Source organism: Takifugu rubripes, chromosome 2 (genome assembly GCF_901000725.2).
Source record: "Takifugu rubripes chromosome 2, fTakRub1.2, whole genome shotgun sequence".
Taxonomy (NCBI): Eukaryota; Metazoa; Chordata; class Actinopteri; order Tetraodontiformes; family Tetraodontidae; genus Takifugu; species Takifugu rubripes.
Window position 1 is genome coordinate 10,695,805 of NC_042286.1, and position 18,288 is coordinate 10,714,092.

At 44.0% G+C, this 18,288-nt stretch overlaps 3 protein-coding genes across 3 annotated transcripts; 1 reads left to right on the forward strand and 2 right to left on the reverse strand.

Annotated features, from left to right (window-relative positions):
• Positions 1 to 130: 130 nt before the first annotated feature.
• Positions 131 to 9,355, reverse strand: mthfd1b (methylenetetrahydrofolate dehydrogenase (NADP+ dependent) 1b). The gene is made up of 28 exons (XM_003962426.3): positions 9,166 to 9,355; positions 7,583 to 7,667; positions 7,377 to 7,436; positions 7,224 to 7,277; positions 7,004 to 7,140; positions 6,811 to 6,911; positions 6,586 to 6,722; positions 5,489 to 5,600; positions 5,278 to 5,405; positions 5,054 to 5,151; positions 4,719 to 4,892; positions 4,463 to 4,599; positions 4,305 to 4,351; positions 4,116 to 4,223; positions 3,966 to 4,040; positions 3,793 to 3,895; positions 3,607 to 3,683; positions 3,399 to 3,539; positions 3,256 to 3,324; positions 2,882 to 2,993; positions 2,626 to 2,765; positions 2,486 to 2,527; positions 2,234 to 2,334; positions 1,816 to 1,993; positions 1,525 to 1,632; positions 990 to 1,142; positions 607 to 720; positions 131 to 530 (listed from the first exon to the last, which is right to left on the reverse strand). The coding sequence occupies exons 1-27, from the start codon at positions 9,201 to 9,203 to the stop codon at positions 631 to 633; spliced, it is 2,805 nt and encodes a 934-aa protein (XP_003962475.1). The 5' UTR covers positions 9,204 to 9,355; the 3' UTR covers positions 131 to 530; positions 607 to 630.
• A 209-nt stretch (positions 9,356 to 9,564) lies between these two features.
• Positions 9,565 to 11,878, forward strand: dorip1 (dopamine receptor interacting protein 1). Its single transcript, XM_003962579.3, has 5 exons — positions 9,565 to 9,861; positions 10,053 to 10,577; positions 10,679 to 10,768; positions 10,854 to 10,988; positions 11,096 to 11,878. Exons 1-5 carry the CDS (start codon positions 9,716 to 9,718, stop codon positions 11,277 to 11,279), a joined length of 1,080 nt encoding a protein of 359 aa, XP_003962628.2. The 5' UTR covers positions 9,565 to 9,715; the 3' UTR covers positions 11,280 to 11,878.
• Positions 11,879 to 11,961: 83 nt separating this feature from the next.
• klhl28 (kelch like family member 28) lies at positions 11,962 to 18,276 on the reverse strand. Its single transcript, XM_003962425.3, has 6 exons — positions 18,131 to 18,276; positions 17,303 to 17,563; positions 16,593 to 17,230; positions 16,012 to 16,455; positions 15,087 to 15,295; positions 11,962 to 15,010 (listed from the first exon to the last, which is right to left on the reverse strand). The coding sequence occupies exons 2-6, from the start codon at positions 17,561 to 17,563 to the stop codon at positions 14,847 to 14,849; spliced, it is 1,716 nt and encodes a 571-aa protein (XP_003962474.2). The 5' UTR covers positions 18,131 to 18,276; the 3' UTR covers positions 11,962 to 14,846.
• Positions 18,277 to 18,288: the final 12 nt, after the last annotated feature.

An 18,288-nucleotide genomic window follows, 5' to 3' on the forward strand; every position in this document is an offset into this window, starting at 1 on the left:
TTCCGTGGACCAGAGGGCTGACGGGCGCCCTTTGATGACTGAATCATTACTTTCACGAGTGCATCAGCAAACGTTGCAACTAGCCAAGAACAAATAAAGAGTAAATAAAGTAAAAAGTCAGAGATGACACTTTATTTGATCATTTAGAATGACTCCGATTCACAGCAGTAGTTTAGAATTGAAAAATTAAAACCAAAAATGCTAAAGGAAAGAAAATGATAGAAACATGAGTTTGTACTAGACATTAGTCTGTGATTAGTCTTTTTTTTTTTTAATTAAATCACTTACAAAAAAAGAATAATGGAAAAGGAGCCTGGTGCAAAGGCATCATTCATGAACTGCCAAATACGTCAAATGATGAACAAGCTGATCTGGTTCTGCAAACTGGCTGAAGTGAACTCAACTAGTTAGGTATTCACATATTGGCAATATTTGGGTCAAACCCTGTACAAATGTGCGAGTAAACATCGATAACCAGAAGACCGGGGTCAAGATGGGTTAGGCTCAGGGGAGGGGCCGGGTTACCACGTCTACAAAGAGCACGAACACAAGAACAATAAGAGCAACGTATACAACAGCTGAACCTGTTATTAGCACCTTTATTACCGTTTTAAAGTGCAGAGTTCTGCTTCAGAAGAGCCCATTAACCTGCTCCGTCTCAGGGTCCAGATCGATGTCATAGAAACATGGTCTGGTGGGCAGACCAGGGATGGTGGGCATCTATCAGCACCAAGAGAGAGAGCATTGAATTCATTGGTGAGAAGCAGGTACACCTTCCACACAGAGGGCACCTGATGAAGTGGAAAATCTAACGTGAAGTAAAGAACGCAGTTTGTTTTCTTTTAAAGAAAACATGGGTGTAGTTTTTGGGAGGTTGTTTACAGCCATTCCCCTCGAGTGACTCCCTAATGCCTCTCAAAAATAAACCTGTTTGTACTGTTAGAAGCACAGAACAAAAAGGACATTGTTCACTCTAAGCATTCACTCACAGTGCCAACCAGTGGGAAGAGGAATCCAGCTCCTGTGCTGGCACGGATGTCTCTGATTGGCAGGACAAAACCTGTGGGCACACCCTTCTTGTCTGCTTCATGAGAGAGAGATAGGTGAGTCTTGGCCATGCAGACAGGAAGGTTCCCAAAACCCTGAGGGGAACAGAGAGAGAAGAGAAAAATGTATTGACTGTTGTGTCACGCCTTTATTTGCCCTGTCTGGTTACCATCACAAAAGGCCTAACCCTAATCATTACCCTAACATTCCAGTTTTGACACCCGCACAGCCCTCACCTGGAAAGAACTGTTAAACTTTCTGTGTCCACACCAAATCTCTGAAAGCGTCAGTTTACGACTGTTTTGGCAACGTTATGATCCTCTTTCCTCAGTAAGAATGCACCTATCTATGGCACCTGAGCTCAGAGTTAAGGTGCGACATTAAGGAGCTGCAGGTACTTCTTGTCAAATCAGCAAATAACACAAATACATGAAATGGACAGCTGAAAGCAAACGATCCACTCTGAGTGGTGCCGACCTGTTTGGTGTAGAGTTCCACCTTGAGTTGAGCCTCTGGGAGAAGCTCGATGTCATCGGCCCCGTAGATTTTCCGAGCAATAGTTCGAATCTTATCAGCAATAGGAAGCTAGAAAGGAATACATACTGTTTAGAGCTGTAGCTCAGCAGTTGACATGAGTGGCTGCCAGCTAGATCTGCACATTCTCTGGTCATCTGGTTCATTTGTTGTGGTTAGAATTAAAAAATATCCCTAAATTTAAAATGTGGAGTGAAATATGAATAGGACACGTGGAAAACGGATGGAACGCACCTCCAGGTCATAGAGGAATTTGAAGCTGCTGGGGGCCTCAGAGGCCCTCTGGACAGCCTGGCCCAGGGCAACAGCGCCAGCGCCACCTTCGGCCCAGTGGGTGCAGCGTACAGCGTCAAAGGCGCCTGCGGCTTTGGCGACGCTGCATACTAAATCCAGCTCAGCCTCCGTGTCAGTCCTGAGGAGGAGACCATAATCAGCGTCAGAGATAAACAGACAAAAGATCTCTGGACTTTCATCGGTGTTGGTCAGAGGCATCAAACTTCCTGGGAATCATCAGGATTGCTGCCAGTTTAAATATCGATTCCACCGACTGTAGATCCCAGAAGACAAATCTGTATTTAATAGGAGTAAAAGTGTAACAGCCACACAACAACCACAGAGGGACCCGCTGTCATAGAGGGACGGAGACAATTACTTAAAAGCATTCACGGCCACCACCACTGGGACGCCGAAGTGCTGCGCATTCTCGATCTGCTTCTTCATGTTGCTGCAGCCTTTTTCCAGCAGCTCCAGGTTCTGCAAGGACAGGCAACAGTAGTTTTATAGAAATGCCTGAAAAGTTTTATGAAGGGGCAAAAAACGGCAGTGAAAGCACCCCAGACAGAGAGAGTAATGTGGCTTTAATCGTTCGGATAAAACATTCTGATTGGCTGCGGTCGCGCATTACCTCATCAATGTATTCTTTTGGCAGCGGCATTCCCGCGGTCACCTGAACAAAACAATAACAGAAAAGGCAGTTATTGACAATTAAACCCACAAAATTAAAACATAAAATAAATCCAATTAAAAGAAAAAAAACCAAATCACCGTTGGTCCTCCTCCGTGCATCTTCAAAGCTCGGACTGTGGCCACCAGCACCACCACGTGGGGTCTCAGGCCCGAGTATCGGCACTTGATATTAAAGAACTTTTCCATGCCGATGTCGGCGCCGAAGCCTGCCTCGGTCACTGGGGTTGTCAGACAAATACAATATTGAGTGCTGCTCATTTATTAACCACCAGCAGCGCTGCAGCTCCAATGTTAAGGTAAACATTTTTCCGAGGGTCTCTGGAGCTCGCCTTACCTACATAACCCTCTGGGCCGACCAGCTTCAAAGCAATTTTGTCAGCCAGGATGGAGGAGTTGCCGTGGGCGATGTTGGCAAATGGGCCAGCATGAACAAACACAGGATTTCCCTGTGGATACAGAAAAATAACTCAATATTTCCAGCTGGTGCAGAGCAGCATGGGAACAGAGAATAAGAAACAGGGCTGATAAACATCTATCGCCTGTCTCAAAGACAAACTATTATGGACAATATAGAAATAAACTAAATTACGCCCTCTAGTGGCGGTCTATAGATTAGTAAATGCACTTATCCCCCTTAAAGAAATCATGCAGGACATGGAAAAATCTCAAAATTCAAAGTGGAATGTTCAGGATGTCTGTCACCCCCACCTCCAAAGTCTGCATCAGGTTTGGCTTGATAGCGTCTTTCATCAGCACAGTTAAGGCGCCGCTCACACCCTGCGAGGAGAGACAGTGGGGCCAATAAAGTGGACAGAAACTGTTCCATTATAAAGGAGCTGCAGAACACTGACCAGGTCCTCAGTGGTGATGGGTTGTCCGCTGCGGCTGGTGGCTACGACCATCTTAGCCAGACGTTGACGCATGTCCTGCAGGCTGGTGGTCAGTGCCAGCACAGCCATGATTTCACTGGCCACTGTGATGTCAAACTGGGCCTATTGGACAAAGAGGGTGAGTTCACATCTGCTTAAAAACAACGAGTAGAACGTTAACCAAGCTGACCTCTCGAGTGTAACCCTTTTCAGTTGGAGACTGGCCAATGGTGATCTTCCTCAGGAAGCGATCGTTCGTGTCCAACACTGAGTTGACAAACGAGGCCCATTTGAGATTTAAGTACTGTTAAACACACTCACAGCCGACTTGTTGATTTTAGATTCTTGTGGACTGAAAGACATCTGAAATGTTCACCTCGTTGCCAGGTAACAGAGCTCGGGTCTATGTCCAGACGGGAAAAGCGAGTGACCTCTTCTTCAGTCAGAGAGGAGGGGTCAGTCTTTTCAATACCCAGTTTCTATATAAAGATAAGTATTTTATATACAGTTAAGTGCTTTTAAAGTCTATGACAGGTCTTATTGTTCTACCTTCAGTCTGTTGATCTGAATAGGGGAGAACTTCCTTTCTCCTCCACTGAGTGGGACCAGGCGATTATACAGAGCCTTAAGAAGAATAAAAACCATTAGCTGCCTGGCATGAGAGCCATTCAAGTATTGCCGACAAAACGAAGCCCCCACCTTGTCAGATTGGGTGGACTCGTGGAACATACGAGCGTCGATGGCTGCAGCCACCAAATTGTTGGCGGCTGTGATGGCGTGAATGTCACCAGTGAGATGAAGGTTGAACTAAAATGGACATTTACATCAATTAAGCTGCAAGGTTTTCATAAAGCCAATATAGTTTCAAACTACGCATCAGCGTTGTACCTCTTCCATAGGAATGACTTGAGAATATCCACCGCCTGCAGCGCCACCTGCAGACATAAGACAGAACTACACATTCACTTATGATTGCTGGTTAAATAAAATCTAAATTAGAGCAGCTTAAATCCATGAAACCTCAAAAATGAGACCTGGCAACTCACCTTTAATGCCAAAGGTGGGGCCCTGAGATGGCTGTCGCACACAAGCAAAGACATTCAGTTTCATGTGGGCTCCCATAGCCTGCACCAGACCGATGGTGGTGGTGCTCTTTCCTTCACCCAAAGGTGTGGGAGTAATGCTGTAAACACAGAATTATAGTGGGGGCAGCAGAAAACACATGTGTACATTATTAAATGGTTTTATTCTGCGTAACACTTCAGTAAGATACTTAAACATGCAGCGTACAGACAGATTTACCCTGTGACCACCACATATTTGCCATCTGGTTGGGCCTGCAGGCGCTGCACGATATTCAGCCGGACTTTGGCCTTTGTGGTGCCGAAGAGCTCCACTTCATCAGATAGCAGCCCCACCTCTTTTGCTAAGTGGTCAATAGGCTTGGGCACGCAGGAGCGGGAAATCACTATGTCACTGTAGGTGGTTAAAGGAGATCAGAAATAAAATACATTCATTTATCAGGACAAAGGTGGAAGGTAGCAGAGCCAACAACATACTTCAGTGTAATAAACCAGCTCATACATGGAAAGCAACACAACACAGCAGGTCAGTAAGGGCACCGGTGAGGGAGCTACCTTGGCACAGGTCTTTGAAGGTTGAGATTTGAGTAAGAAATGTTCCATTTGCCTGGTTGGTGGCTCTCCAGGAAGCGTTTGGCACTCAACACCGTGTTCTACATGCATATAGCAGATGATTTCTTATACAGCAGGTTTAACATGAAAATGTCATTGACATTCAAATGTCAATGGTTGCATGACTAGAAGCTTTAAGAATATCACAGAGATTACTGTTGTCTTACAGCCATCAGCATGGCCACGGTCATGGGTCCAACACCACCGGGTACAGGAGTAATGAAGCCAGCCTGCTCCTTGGCTGAGGCGTAGTGGACATCACCCACCACCCGCTTCCCGCTGGGCCTGCTAGCATCTGGGAGAAAACCATAATGTCAAGTCCACAAAGTACTTGTGGTTCCATTTGTCTCACAGCTGAAACAGAATAAAAAGCCTTACCTGGAATATGGTTGATCCCACAATCAATGACCACAGCTCCCTTCTTGATCCACTCTCCTTTCACCATCTCTGCTTTGCCAATGCCAACAACCAGGATGTCTGCTTTGCCCACCTGCGTGTTTTAAAGGTCACTTTGAGTTGACAGAATACAACAAAAATATATTTCAACTTGTGACCATTTTGGACCCCATTTGATTCATTATCTGTACAAAATGACACAATGACCTCTTCATTCAAGAGCCATAGGATGTTAAAACAAAGGCGTATAGAGAATATCTAAAGTTTATGAGGAGAGTTTCATGAATGTCGCCGATGTAAAATTTAGGCCGATGTCAGTACGATATTATGAGACAACTGCTTATTGTAACTTCAGTTCAACAGCGAGTTCAAGTCTGACATTTATTGTCGTAAAATGTCATTAGTTGCACGTAAAATCGCATTAGTTTATGGTGAATTATATCACCTGGCCAGGAAATACAGGTGGACAATAGCACGCATTATAAAACCTGGTACATGACATCCCTGCTTATTGTTTTATGAGGTGATTGTTTTTCATGTACACTCTCAGAATTTGAATAACAATGTATACAGTAAATTATACTAAAATAAAATAAAACAAGAAAAAAGTATTTTCTATTGTGTCTCAGCAGTAATTTATCTGTACCACAAGTTTTTTTCTCTCCAATAGGAATATAACCTCTTCCTATCCCAGTTTAGCTTGATGTTTTTAGGTTATTGAGGCAGTAGAAAGCAGCACCACCTCATTAAACTGAAAACTGACATGACAGCAAACATATTACAATTATTACCCACGCCACTAGATGGAAGCAGAGAGGTTTTTACGACTTTAAAATAAGGGAGGTCAAGATGGTTCAATCAAGGTCTTAATGCATTCTTATGTAAAAATTTTCAGAAGTTTTATTTTGATTAGGGTTCACAGTTTATAGATAGTGGAGCGTTAATTTCACCCCAAAAACCAACAAATAGACAGACCTAAAGCAAATTTGCATAACAACATTGTTTACATTGTAGGATCCAGTGTTGTGGCCAAATGGGAATGTAGCCCTGAAATAATACTGCAAATTTATCTGATGTACCTCTCCGGGGAGATCAGCCGTTTTGGAGTGGCAGGTGGTGACGGTGGCGTGGCTCCAGAGCAGCAGGTCATGCATCGGAGCGCCTACAATCTTACTGCGGCCAATCACTACAGCTCTCTTCCCGGCCACAGACACACCTGTAGCAGGCCCATAAAGGTAAATGGTTAATTCTGGCTGAATTTATTCCAGTGTGTTTTTAAGGCGCCAACAGTTATGGTTGTTTACCCGTCTGTTTGATCAGTTCCATGCAGCCATTTGGCGTGCAGGGGATGAAGCAGTCACCCAAGTCCCCACGAGACAGCTTCCCTGCATTTATGCTAGTTAGTCTATGCGTGGAGAAAAAACAGGTATATTAAGATATGACCAGCCACAAACACTTTAAAACAAGCGCTCTGTGTTTTAATTTGCTCTTAATTACCCATCTACATCTTTCTCTGGGGCCACAGCATTGGTGACTTTCTCTGTGTCTATCTTGTGGACAGAGTCTAAAGGCAGCTGCACGATGAGGCCGTGAACAGACGAGTTCTCATTCACTTCTTTTATACTGTGAAGAACCTACAGTGACACAGGCGGCCTTTAGGGGTCTTTGCATCTGTCAAAGGTCACGTATGCTTTGTATTAGTTGCTTTCTCTTTCACCTCATCCTCAGTGGCAGTCTTGGGAAGTCTCATATGCGTGGCGTTAATTCCAATCTGTGCACGAGTAAAATGAGATTAAAATGAAACAAACAATCCTAAATTTAGACCAAGAAATGGAAACAATGCATGTAAACAATATATACATAATTTTACCTCTTTGGCTGCCTTTAACTTCATACTGATGTACAGATTTGAGTCATCGCGGTCTCCAACCTGCAAGGAAACTATAATAACCCTTCTACAAAACAGGGGAGGGGCAATATACTTTGCACAATGTCCTAGTTGACCAGCTGAACATTTGCTTTATCCAGCATACAGCGGTGGGCTTTCACAATATTAGAAATCCACCAAATACTCACCTGCAAGACCACAAGGCCTGGACTGAAGTTGGGGTCCTTAAGCTTCATCTGCTCCACATCCTTCTTCAGACACTCCCTCACCTGCCTGAGAATAAAAGAATAAGAGGTAGAGCTTTATTACCATCTAGGATCATCTGATACATAAGCCAGAAGCCCATTGCCTTCACTTTTATTGATACGGCTATCACCATATAAAGCAATTTTCTGATCCACCTCCATTAACCTTACCTGAATAGGTGACTCCGTCAAAGATGGAGTTTATGGGACAGTGACTTCCTCACTTTTGATTTTTTAAATCTCTATTTGTGTAATATTTGGCCTGTGGGAGTAATCACTTATCTCTCTTACAGCTCACAGATCATGCAGTCATCATCCTAATCCTGCCAAAACAGCGTGACACGGTAGCTGAACTCAACTTTTGCTTAGTTCTACTGATTAATCCTGCACTAAAAGCAACAGTCATGCAGACATTTTTACCCCTTAAATAACGGTCTCGTGATTTCAGTTGTGCATGGATTGTGCAGTATTGGACATGTCTTCCGACCAGAGAAAACAATAGGTGATGCAAATCTTATGAGTTTGTGTGCGCAGTAATTTGCTACTGTAAGAAGTTTACCTGGATGAACATCCTAATTCCAGGTCATGGACCAGCTAGAGCCATTATCTTATAAAGAAATGGTACACATACAGTGCACAAAAATGGTGACCTTTGATTGCATCACCTATCTGGACAAAGACAAGCTCCTCAATAATCGTGTGTCCACAAGGGTCACTTGCTCTGCAATCAATGGCAAAATCAAGTTTTCAATGATTAAAGAGACAAGATGCAAAGACTCACATTGAAGGAAGTGCAAACATGCCCTCTACAGGCGGTCAGTGCTGAATAAATTGAACTAACTAGTTCTCTGCAGCTCTTAACAGGCAGCGGGATGGCAAGTCCTGTGACTAGCACATGCAACTAAATTGCATGCACTTTTACGCTCATTATCAAATACCTTTAGCCCACTTTTTTTAAAATACAAAAGACTCTGCCATAATTCATTTAATTAGCAAACAAATTAGTTGTACAATGTTGCTAATTACAGTTACAAACTGCAGCCTGACAGTTACCGAGGTCTAACATTTAAAGTCAGTGAAGTAACAGGGCAAAGATCACATCGCACCACCCGTAATTTTTACACAATACCACAAACAAACATCTGTTCTTTTCATGAAATGCACAAAATAAATCAGCTCGTTAACATCTAAAATTATCAAGCAACTTAAGAATGAGACCACTGCTATTTATCTATTTTATTGACTGAAGGGCTTAAATCTAACATTTAACATCAATTTTGTAATTCTAGGAAAACTTTTGATGTTGGCAGTATAGGCAAGATCTCCACTGCATGCAGAACGTTGGAGCATTGCATTAACTGTTCCTGGCATGATTTATATGGATATTTACCATCATGAAATGAACACATGGCTAGTTAGCTGAGTTGTTAGCAAAAGAAAAAAACAGTCACATGTTCCCCGGGCTTGCGCACATATGGAGCGGTTCTAATATGAAATAAAGTTACTAGATGAAATCATCAACTTACGCTGACACTTCTTTACCACTTATGATTTGCGCCGACATGACTTGGTCCTGAACGTCCGTGCACTAGTGATTTCACTCACGCACTGCAAGAGCAGAAGTTCTGTGAGTTTGGAGGACGAAAAAAAGAGTTCTATGCGCAGGCTCCACTCAAAAGCTCGGCACAGACGCTGATTATCTAACTTATTAAATTCAGGAATACGGTCGAACGTACTGGAGCGTAGGTTTACAGTGTGTGACGTCATTAAAAGGCGGGTCTACTACCGAAGCGTCAGCACAGACAGCCAATCAGATTACGTTCTGCGACGCGCTAGTTGGCGTGACAACCAATAGCAAATAAGGTGTAGCCTGTTAGCATGCCATTAGCCACGAGCTCGTTTGGACCGTGGTGGGCGTGTTCTCGAGCGAACGTGACCGCGTCTGGTCCCAGCAGAGGGCAGCACTGTGTTTACGCACCCGATTCACCATCGGTCTGATAACGAAACGGGGACGTGTTTGTGGATTTCTTTGCATTTACGTTGCGTTTATTTTTTCTGACACAAAAAGGCGTCTCGATGTGTTTGGATGTATGGGGCGCTGCGAGTCGCAATCGACATGAGGGAATACAAAGAGATATGGAGAGTGGATTCTGTGTTTTGAGCGACACCGAGGATCTGCAAATGCTAATTTCCAACACTGCGACCAATCTTCACAACGAAAGGTGGGTTGAGAGCAGATGCTGGTTCATCGTGCTATTGTTGGCAAGCGTTTAGGTTGCAACTTTTTTTTTAACCGGAAGATTATCCCCTGGTGATTGTTATTGTAAGCGTTTTGCAAAGCCTCGTTGTTTCCTAAATCCTCAAAACAGTCCAAACCCCGCCCACTGACCTCTGTCTAACGCTATCTCTTAAGGTCTAAAACGCTCTTTGACGAAATTCGGGCTTCAATAAACAACTATGACGAGGAGGATCGCTCATTTTGGAGGCCTGTCCTTCCATGGGGAGGCTTTTTTACTATTAAGGCAGGACGAAAGGCTATATCAAGCATCCCTATGTACGTCAAAATCAACCTTAAGAACACCTGCACCATTGACGGCTTCCTCATGATCCTGTATGTGATTCTGCGAGACAACCAGAGCTTTCCCAGGGAGCTGGCTGTCTTTCTGGGGAAGACGTTCGTGGAGCATTTCCTCTACCTGATGGACTCCTGTGACTACACCACAGTGAAGATGCTGTGGATCTTGGACAGGATGTCCAGACAGCAGTACCACTCTGAGATCCACCACGCAGCGCTGGAAATCGACCTCTTCGGCAACGAGCACGAGAACTTCACCAAGAACCTCGAGAACCTCATGTCCACCGTGCAGGAGAGCCTGTGCACCAATTGGAGCTGTCCTTCCCGATTCCAGGAGTATACAAACACCACAATCAACATTAGGTAGAATACACACCAGCAGTGTGACATTTAAGTGCAACAAGTCTAACTTTTATGCCAGGTTTTATTTTCACATTGTGATTTTACTGTTATTTTCCCTTCAGCCCTCCTCATGAGCTGCCTCACAGAGACCCAATCCAGTCAGCCGTGGATGAATTCTTCTGCACCAAACTCCTCCTCTGCTCAGAGCTTGGGTGAGACACCAAAAGTCCTTCAGTTCTCTGATTTTAGTCAGTTTCTCTTTTATCCTTAAATGTTTTTTTTTCTCACAACGTGCAGGTGTAATGGGCTGAGGGAGTTCTCTCAGAGGGTTTTCTGCCATGGACCTCCACCTTTTGTGATCCTCAACATGCAGCAGTGGAAGTCAGAGGAGCTCTCCTATGTTCCGTACCATCTCGGTCTCTGCCAGCACAGGTATGGGATGTTTTTACCGGGCTCTCTTAAGAGCTGTATCATACATGACCTAAATGCATCCACCTTGTGCTTGGGCTTTTGTGAAAGGATGTTGATTATTTCTGCAGGTATGTACTAGAGGGCGCCACGCTCTTCAACAAGGAGGAACATCACTACTCTGCAGCCTTTCAGATCGATGGCTGCTGGATGCACTATGACGGCCTGAGAGGAAACAACTTAATTCTCTTGGACAAGCCGCCTGATCTGCTCCTGCTCTCTTCTTTGGTCTACATCCGTGCTTCAGACAAGTGAACTCCTTTAGTCACAGGTGGACTCAAATTAAAGCAGGAGTCATACTTGGGAACAAGGACCTTGAATCCCCCACCCCGCGTTGATTCCAGGAGTTCCTTATCATGTCGGCTGTCATGAGTTTTACTTAGATCCGGGAATGGGAAATGATGCTATTTTAGCTACCCTTGGAATCCAAGAATATAACGGACTATAATAGTTCTGGGTTTGTACGCATAAAATGAGTTACCCAATGTCCATATGCATCTAAAGCTGACAAATATATTGCTGGGATACATTTCCATCAAGTTAAGCAGCGCTACTTTGAACTTACACATATTAACCCTTGTAAATTGGTGCTAGGGTAACAAGTGACTCTTAATAGACAGAAGATTGATCTACATTAGCCATCAATAACAGTATCTTTCAGGCTGCCGCAACACTAGGCTGGCTCCATGTTCATGCTTATTCAATACAAGCAATTGAGTATGCTGATTCAGCACACTTAAACAAGATGTAATTACTTTGTTCTGACCACTGATCAGTATTACTCCAATCACACAGTGCCTCTGCCTGGAGAATTTTCTGAACATTATATGTTTAAATAAAATACATTTGCCATACAACTGTCATAGTTGATTTGTTCTGTTACATCCTGTGTACACAGATGACACAACAGCCGCATAGAGACAAACAGGACCTTGTAAGGCAGGCATTTATTTTTATCTGGGTACAACTGCACCACACAAAGTGACAAATGTATGCAAAATATATCAGATCAAAACATGAAGTGTGAAATGCTACTGCTACCATTTCAAAACAAACGGGGTTTTTCTTCAGCATTAATCCACAGGATGGGGAGGAAAGAAAAATCAAGATTCTCACCCAACTTCAGATACAACTGGTAATGTAAAAGAAGGGGCGTGGTCATTTGGCTAACCTGTTTTTTTTGTAGTGTTTATTTTTTTTTCTTTCAGGAACCACGTGGCGGTCCACCTCGGACTAGGCTTTAGCCATCCATCTGCTTTCTCTGAACGAGCACTTTGGTGAGAGTGGCGGCAGAAACGTGACATTGGTACGTCGCAACAAAGATGCCTACAAACTTGACTTTTACCATCCCTTCTTTTTGCAGATTCACGTTTGCAGATTTCTCCGTCGGCATTACTCCAAAAATGCATTCGAGTAGTAGATGGTGTCTCGGATTCACGAACAGTACAGAAGAGCGACGACAAATGAATCATGGCAGCACATAATTACGCCTGCGTGATTTGTGCTGTGGCTGTGGAGTGACAGACATCCGAGGCTGATGGACGGAAAAGGGAATTAGCAAAGAAAACGATAGAAAATACAAACAGTACATACAATTCTACGTATAAAAAGTGACTTGCATCTTTCTAAAGTAACATGACGGCCGCGGAGACGCCGTTGAATTGCTAATGCATAAGTCTTTCAAATAAGCCAGAAATTGAAAGCTAAGCACTTCGTTAGATGCAGAGTGTTTGCATCACAGGGAACAAAAAAAAAGTGGCATGCATTACGACACGATGACAGGAAATGTCTGGTAGAATGAGCAAAAATCAATAACATTTGGGTGTTTCATTAGGCATTGACATTACCAGCTAACAGTGAATCAATAGACATGCCACATGGGGTTCCGTTACAGCAATTGGAAATGCCTTGGCTTTTTAAAGATACAAACACTACACATAATCATCCACAGAAAGAAACAGAAGTGTTATTATTGCATCATCTAAATGCCAAAAGTACTAAATTAAAACATATGTACAAATTACAATATGTATCAAAGAGTTTGGTAAGTGCAATGCAGAGGTTGGTTTAAGTCTTCACTCGTGTGCAAACAAAAAAAGTGCACAAAGCAACTAGATTCAGACAACAGTAACTCACACACACACACCGCATTTATTCTTTAACCTTTACACGTCTGCACGTCCTGTCAGCCTAGCCTTGAGCAACACCTTCAGCCAGGGTGGAGCCAGTGACAACCAGGGGAGCACGTTTTATACTGGACACGAGGACTGGGTGACAAACGTGGCTCAAGTGGACCTGTACAGCCCTTGATGTTTTACCATCCGCCGAGGTACCACGTGACATGGAAGAGAGCCGTGCTGATGCACCGGCGATAAGGCCGGAGAGAAACATGTTGGGATTTTGCCAGATGAGGGACGTATTGACCTAAACTGTGGCGGGCACTGATGCAATTCACGTCACCACATGGCACTAAACATAATGCTGCATACAGACTGCTTGAAACCTGAGCCTATAAGCAAGATCTCAGCCACACAGGTCACTCTGAGGACGAGTTGGCAATCACAGCCAGAGCAAGTTCCACTCACAACCTGGAGTGGCCGCATGCTGAGGAAGGGCATGGGAACAACGAAGGAACAGGATAACTAACAAGAATTCATAGAAACTAGTGTTTAAAGCATAGTTCCGACTGGCTAAATTACAGACAGGAGTTTGTGGCTGTAAATGCACAAATTTCCCTTTTACTACTTTTATTGCATGGCTGGGGACCATTCGTTTTATCACATTTAAATGCACACTAAAACATGGGACAGACTAAAATAGCATATGGTGAAAATAGATTGACAAACTTGTGCAAAACACACACAAACACCTGAATCCTAAATATAGCACCAGTTGTGTATGGATGAAGGGATGAAAAAGAGAGCCTTAACCGATTTCAGCTACTGTATAAAGTACTAAGAAAGGCATGAGCTGACAATGATGTAACAAAATGTCTTGTTTTTTTTCTTTTAAATGGCTCTGAGGGTGACGCAAAGAGCAGTGGCAAACATTCATCATTCGCTGCTACTCTGACCCTTGGACTCAAACAGCACACACACGCGCACGCACACACACACGCGCATACACACATCCACGTTCTCCAGTGCAGAAAAAAACATTTACAGGCAATGCACTAGAGGATCTAGATATCTCTATATTTCATTTGGACTATTTACAGGAGAAAAAGGCAGCCCTTTTTAAGAAAATAGAAAGATTAGAAGATTTTTGTGAAGCACTGGTTTTGGTGCAGAGCTCCTGCGTCGCTCAGTTCTGCACATAAACATGTTTGGAAAAAAAAAAAAAAGCCTATTTGACATGCACGTACCCCTCAAGCATCCTCGCGACACAGCTAAAAACCAGATATCCATACAAATACAGGAAACGGCTGTGTCCTACAAAATCTGAACCCTTGGTTCCAGTTGCAGCAGGAAAATTAAATATTTAAATGTTAAATATAATTAATAGTGAGTGTCAGGGGGCAGCTACTAACAATAAGAAAAGTGAAAAGTGTTCCTCCACAATCCTCTGGGAAATGGCTCAGAGTCCTTATTGTGGTCCAGCAGCAATCATTTCAGCTGCCCAATCATCATCGTTGCTCATCAGACTGAACCCGGCAGACGCCTCTTCTGGGGCTGCAGTTGTACAGCACTTCTCTACAGCTGGAGGACTGATTGTGTGTGTGTGTGTGTGTGTGTGGGGGGGGGGGGGGGGTGGCAGAAAAGCAAAATAACCAACTTTGTGTCTAAAGGTCTCTTATTGGGTCCTTGCGGGTAGGGCCATGGGTCAAAGAGCCGTCAGACCAAAGTTACAGCGGCAGTACATCATGCCACTGGAGTCCGACCAGCTGTCTGAGATTGGGTCGTAGCGCTGAACAGTGTTCAAGTAAGATGACCCAGAGTGACCGCCCACCACATAGAGGTAGTTATCCACGATGGCAGAGCCGACACCTGCAAGATGAGGTCAGTCAGAAAACAGTGGCCCTATTGTATCGTACATTTAGGTAAGAGCGTGACATAAACTCACCGGTGCGTGGCTCGTTCATTGGCCGACAGGCGGTCCACTGGTTCTGATGTGGGTCGTACCGTTCGATGCTGGACAGGTGTGACACTCCGTTGTGGCCTCCCACAACAAAAATGAAACCGAGCATGACACCAACACCGAAGTTGATCCTCTTATCTGCCATGGGGGCTACCATTTCCCAGGCATCCTTGCCGGGGTCGTATCGCTCCACACTGTTGACACGGCAAAATAAGTGAGAAGGTAGGTAGTAGAAACTGCATCTTTTACTCTTTAATATATAGTTTAAGTGTGATGACACAGATGCTCTAAACACATCACGAGTGAATCTAAAAACACTACCTATTCCAAAACTATATAAAATAACAATTCCGTCTTGTGCTAGATATTTACAACAAAATATAAATATATTGTATTTTCAAAAAGTGCTTTAAAGGTAAAATATATACTTCATCTGTGATGCTTTGCTTTATTGTTTTGTTAGTGAATAATTAGATGGATTGTTTTGCTGTATGTGTGCTATATAAGCCATCGGGGAGAAAAGAAAAGTAATTCCTAAAGGTTCTACGTACAAACACATTTTCCCCATGAGGATCTGGGAGTCAAGGAAACATCTAGCAGTGAGATTGCTCTCTAGATACCCAGAGGTTTTTTCCAGCAGCACCCATCCTCTCAAGGAAAATTGTTTTGAATCCTCTTCTATTGATTAGCAGGACAATGGCCATTTCCTCAGCAGAGCTAGACATCGCCCACCTATCTGCCAATTCTCTCATGCTTAGACACTCTTACTGTGCCACAAGAAGCCAATGGGGCTACAAAGGAAAACACTCGAGCATTTTAGAGCACAGTCTTCCCACTATACACAGCATTTTATGATTATTACCTTTCAAATTATTTATTTTCTCTTACATTATTTATCTCCAAAAAGTACCTGTTCATGTGGGCTGGGCCATAGCCTCCAATAGCATACACCATGCCGTCCAGCACAGCAGTGGCAAAGCAGCTTCGGGACTTCGTCATTGGTGCTACGGGTTGCCATTCTTTCAACTTGGGGACATATTTTTCCACCGACTGCAGGTAATATTGGCCGTCGTAACCACCGAGGGCATAAAGCTCCCCGGTGAGGACGACAACCCCGAGGGTACTGCGGCACTCAGCCATGCGCTCCACTGAGGTCCAAGTGTTGCTTTCTGGATCCCAGCTTTCTACCGTGCTCTCATGTCTCCGATAGCTAATGCCCTGTCTCAGGTGCGTGGCAATACCTCCCACCACGTACACCTTCTGGTCCAACACTGCTACACCAAACTCATATCGAGGTACACTTAGGGGCGCCAGTCCTATCCATGAATCTGTCTGAGGGAAATACATTTCCATGCTGTAGAAAAACAACAAAAACACATAATCACTTATTTTATAAAGACAAAATATTTAAAAAATACAGAAGTAGTCAATAGCAGGAATAGCTTCCTGTGAGACACCACTCAAAGTTTTTAAGACTTATTTCATTATTACCTTTCCAGCGTTGCAAAGAGTCCAGCTTTGCCTCCTATTGCAAGCAGCACCTTCGGAGCACACCTGGGCTGAGCTGACAATACAGTCTGATAGGAAAGCCGGTGCTCGGGCATAAAATGATATTTAAGGGCCTCGTTGAGCAGATGCTTGCATGCATGGTCATCCCTTATAAGGTGGTTGGCTTCATATAGGCGGGTGAGAAATTTGACGCTGAGAAGTGGAAGGCGAACACAGTGCAGCAGCTGAGCTAGATGTTGCTGTCTCTCAGTTACATCATATTTGATCCACGACTCCAGGGCGTAGAAGACAGTTTCCTCTGTAACAACCTTAAGGCAGTCATTGGACACAATTTCATCCAACTCAGCCCTTGTCAGTTCAAAAAAATCTTCTGTCTGACAAACCTCCTCAAAGTTCTCACAAATGAATTTAGATGCAGCCAGGCACAAGTCGTGACAGCCATAGGTCTCTGCAAAGCGTGAAATGCCTATACAGTTTCCCGCATCCAGCTGGCTCTCCAAAAAGGAGCAACACTCCTTAAGTACAAGCTTAACCTGGAGTAAGTTGGCAGCTGGTAGCAAGGATTCCACAGTTTCCTGCGTGATCAGCACTGTTCCAGTGTAGGCATACTCAACGATGGCCTGAAATAACACACGGCACCACATTAACAAATACAATATCACAAGTGGATAACAAAGCAAGTTTCGGCATACCTGCAAAGCAGTCTCGTCGATGCACTGGAATTCCACCTCTGAGGTCTCTTTTTCTGACATGTTACCAGTGAACATGGCCTTGAAGTAGGGACTGATGCTGGCCAGTACTACTTTATGGGCATGGATCTTGGCATCACCCACACGTAGGACAATGTCACATAGTTCATGGTCCTGCCGCAGGAGCTGGAGACCTTGCAGCAGCTGTTCTGAATGAGGCCGTTTTAGACTAGCAAACATATAGGATTGGTCTGGCTGGTCCATCTGAAAACAGGAAGACAAACATGCATGCACAGTTCACGTCGTAAAACTTGTGGTTAAGTCACAATTAAGGCAGGATTGTCTTGCTTTCAGCACTGGCGCGGCTCGAACTTAACAAATAACATTAAAGGTTCATTTGTTTTACTAATGTGCCGCAAATAGCTATGCAGGGGTTTGCTTGTTGTTTGGGGACTGGAATTGATTACACTGTCATTTGGAAAAGTCGGTAGCACTACACTTTGGCTTTAAATCAGCAACAGCTAGTAGCCGAGCTAACCGACTAAAACATGAACAGACTGGATCGAGTGTATTCGCTTGCGCACAGGTGCCATCAACGATATTCGTGCAATCCCTGTATCGTCAATCATGTTAGACTCCAATAAATGCACGGTGCCGACATCGCTTACATTAGACTGCAGTCAGCGAGGGTTAGCTGCTAAAAATAAACACGGTTACCGTGGCTAGCTGCATCATTGATTGATATACAGTAACATGGCTGACAGATACAAACGTGAAGATGTAGCTGGGTGCATAAGCTTTCAGATGTAATCGATATTAAGAAAAACAAACCTGTAACCTCTTCTTTGCCCTGGCTGCCGCCGTAATGACCGATTTTTGCAGTGGCGGAGTTCAGCAAAGATGAGCGAGAACCCCGGGCGGCTCTCAGGAAAACAAGGTACGGTCTGCCAGGCTAACCACAAATCTGCTACGATGCTAACGAGGGAGAA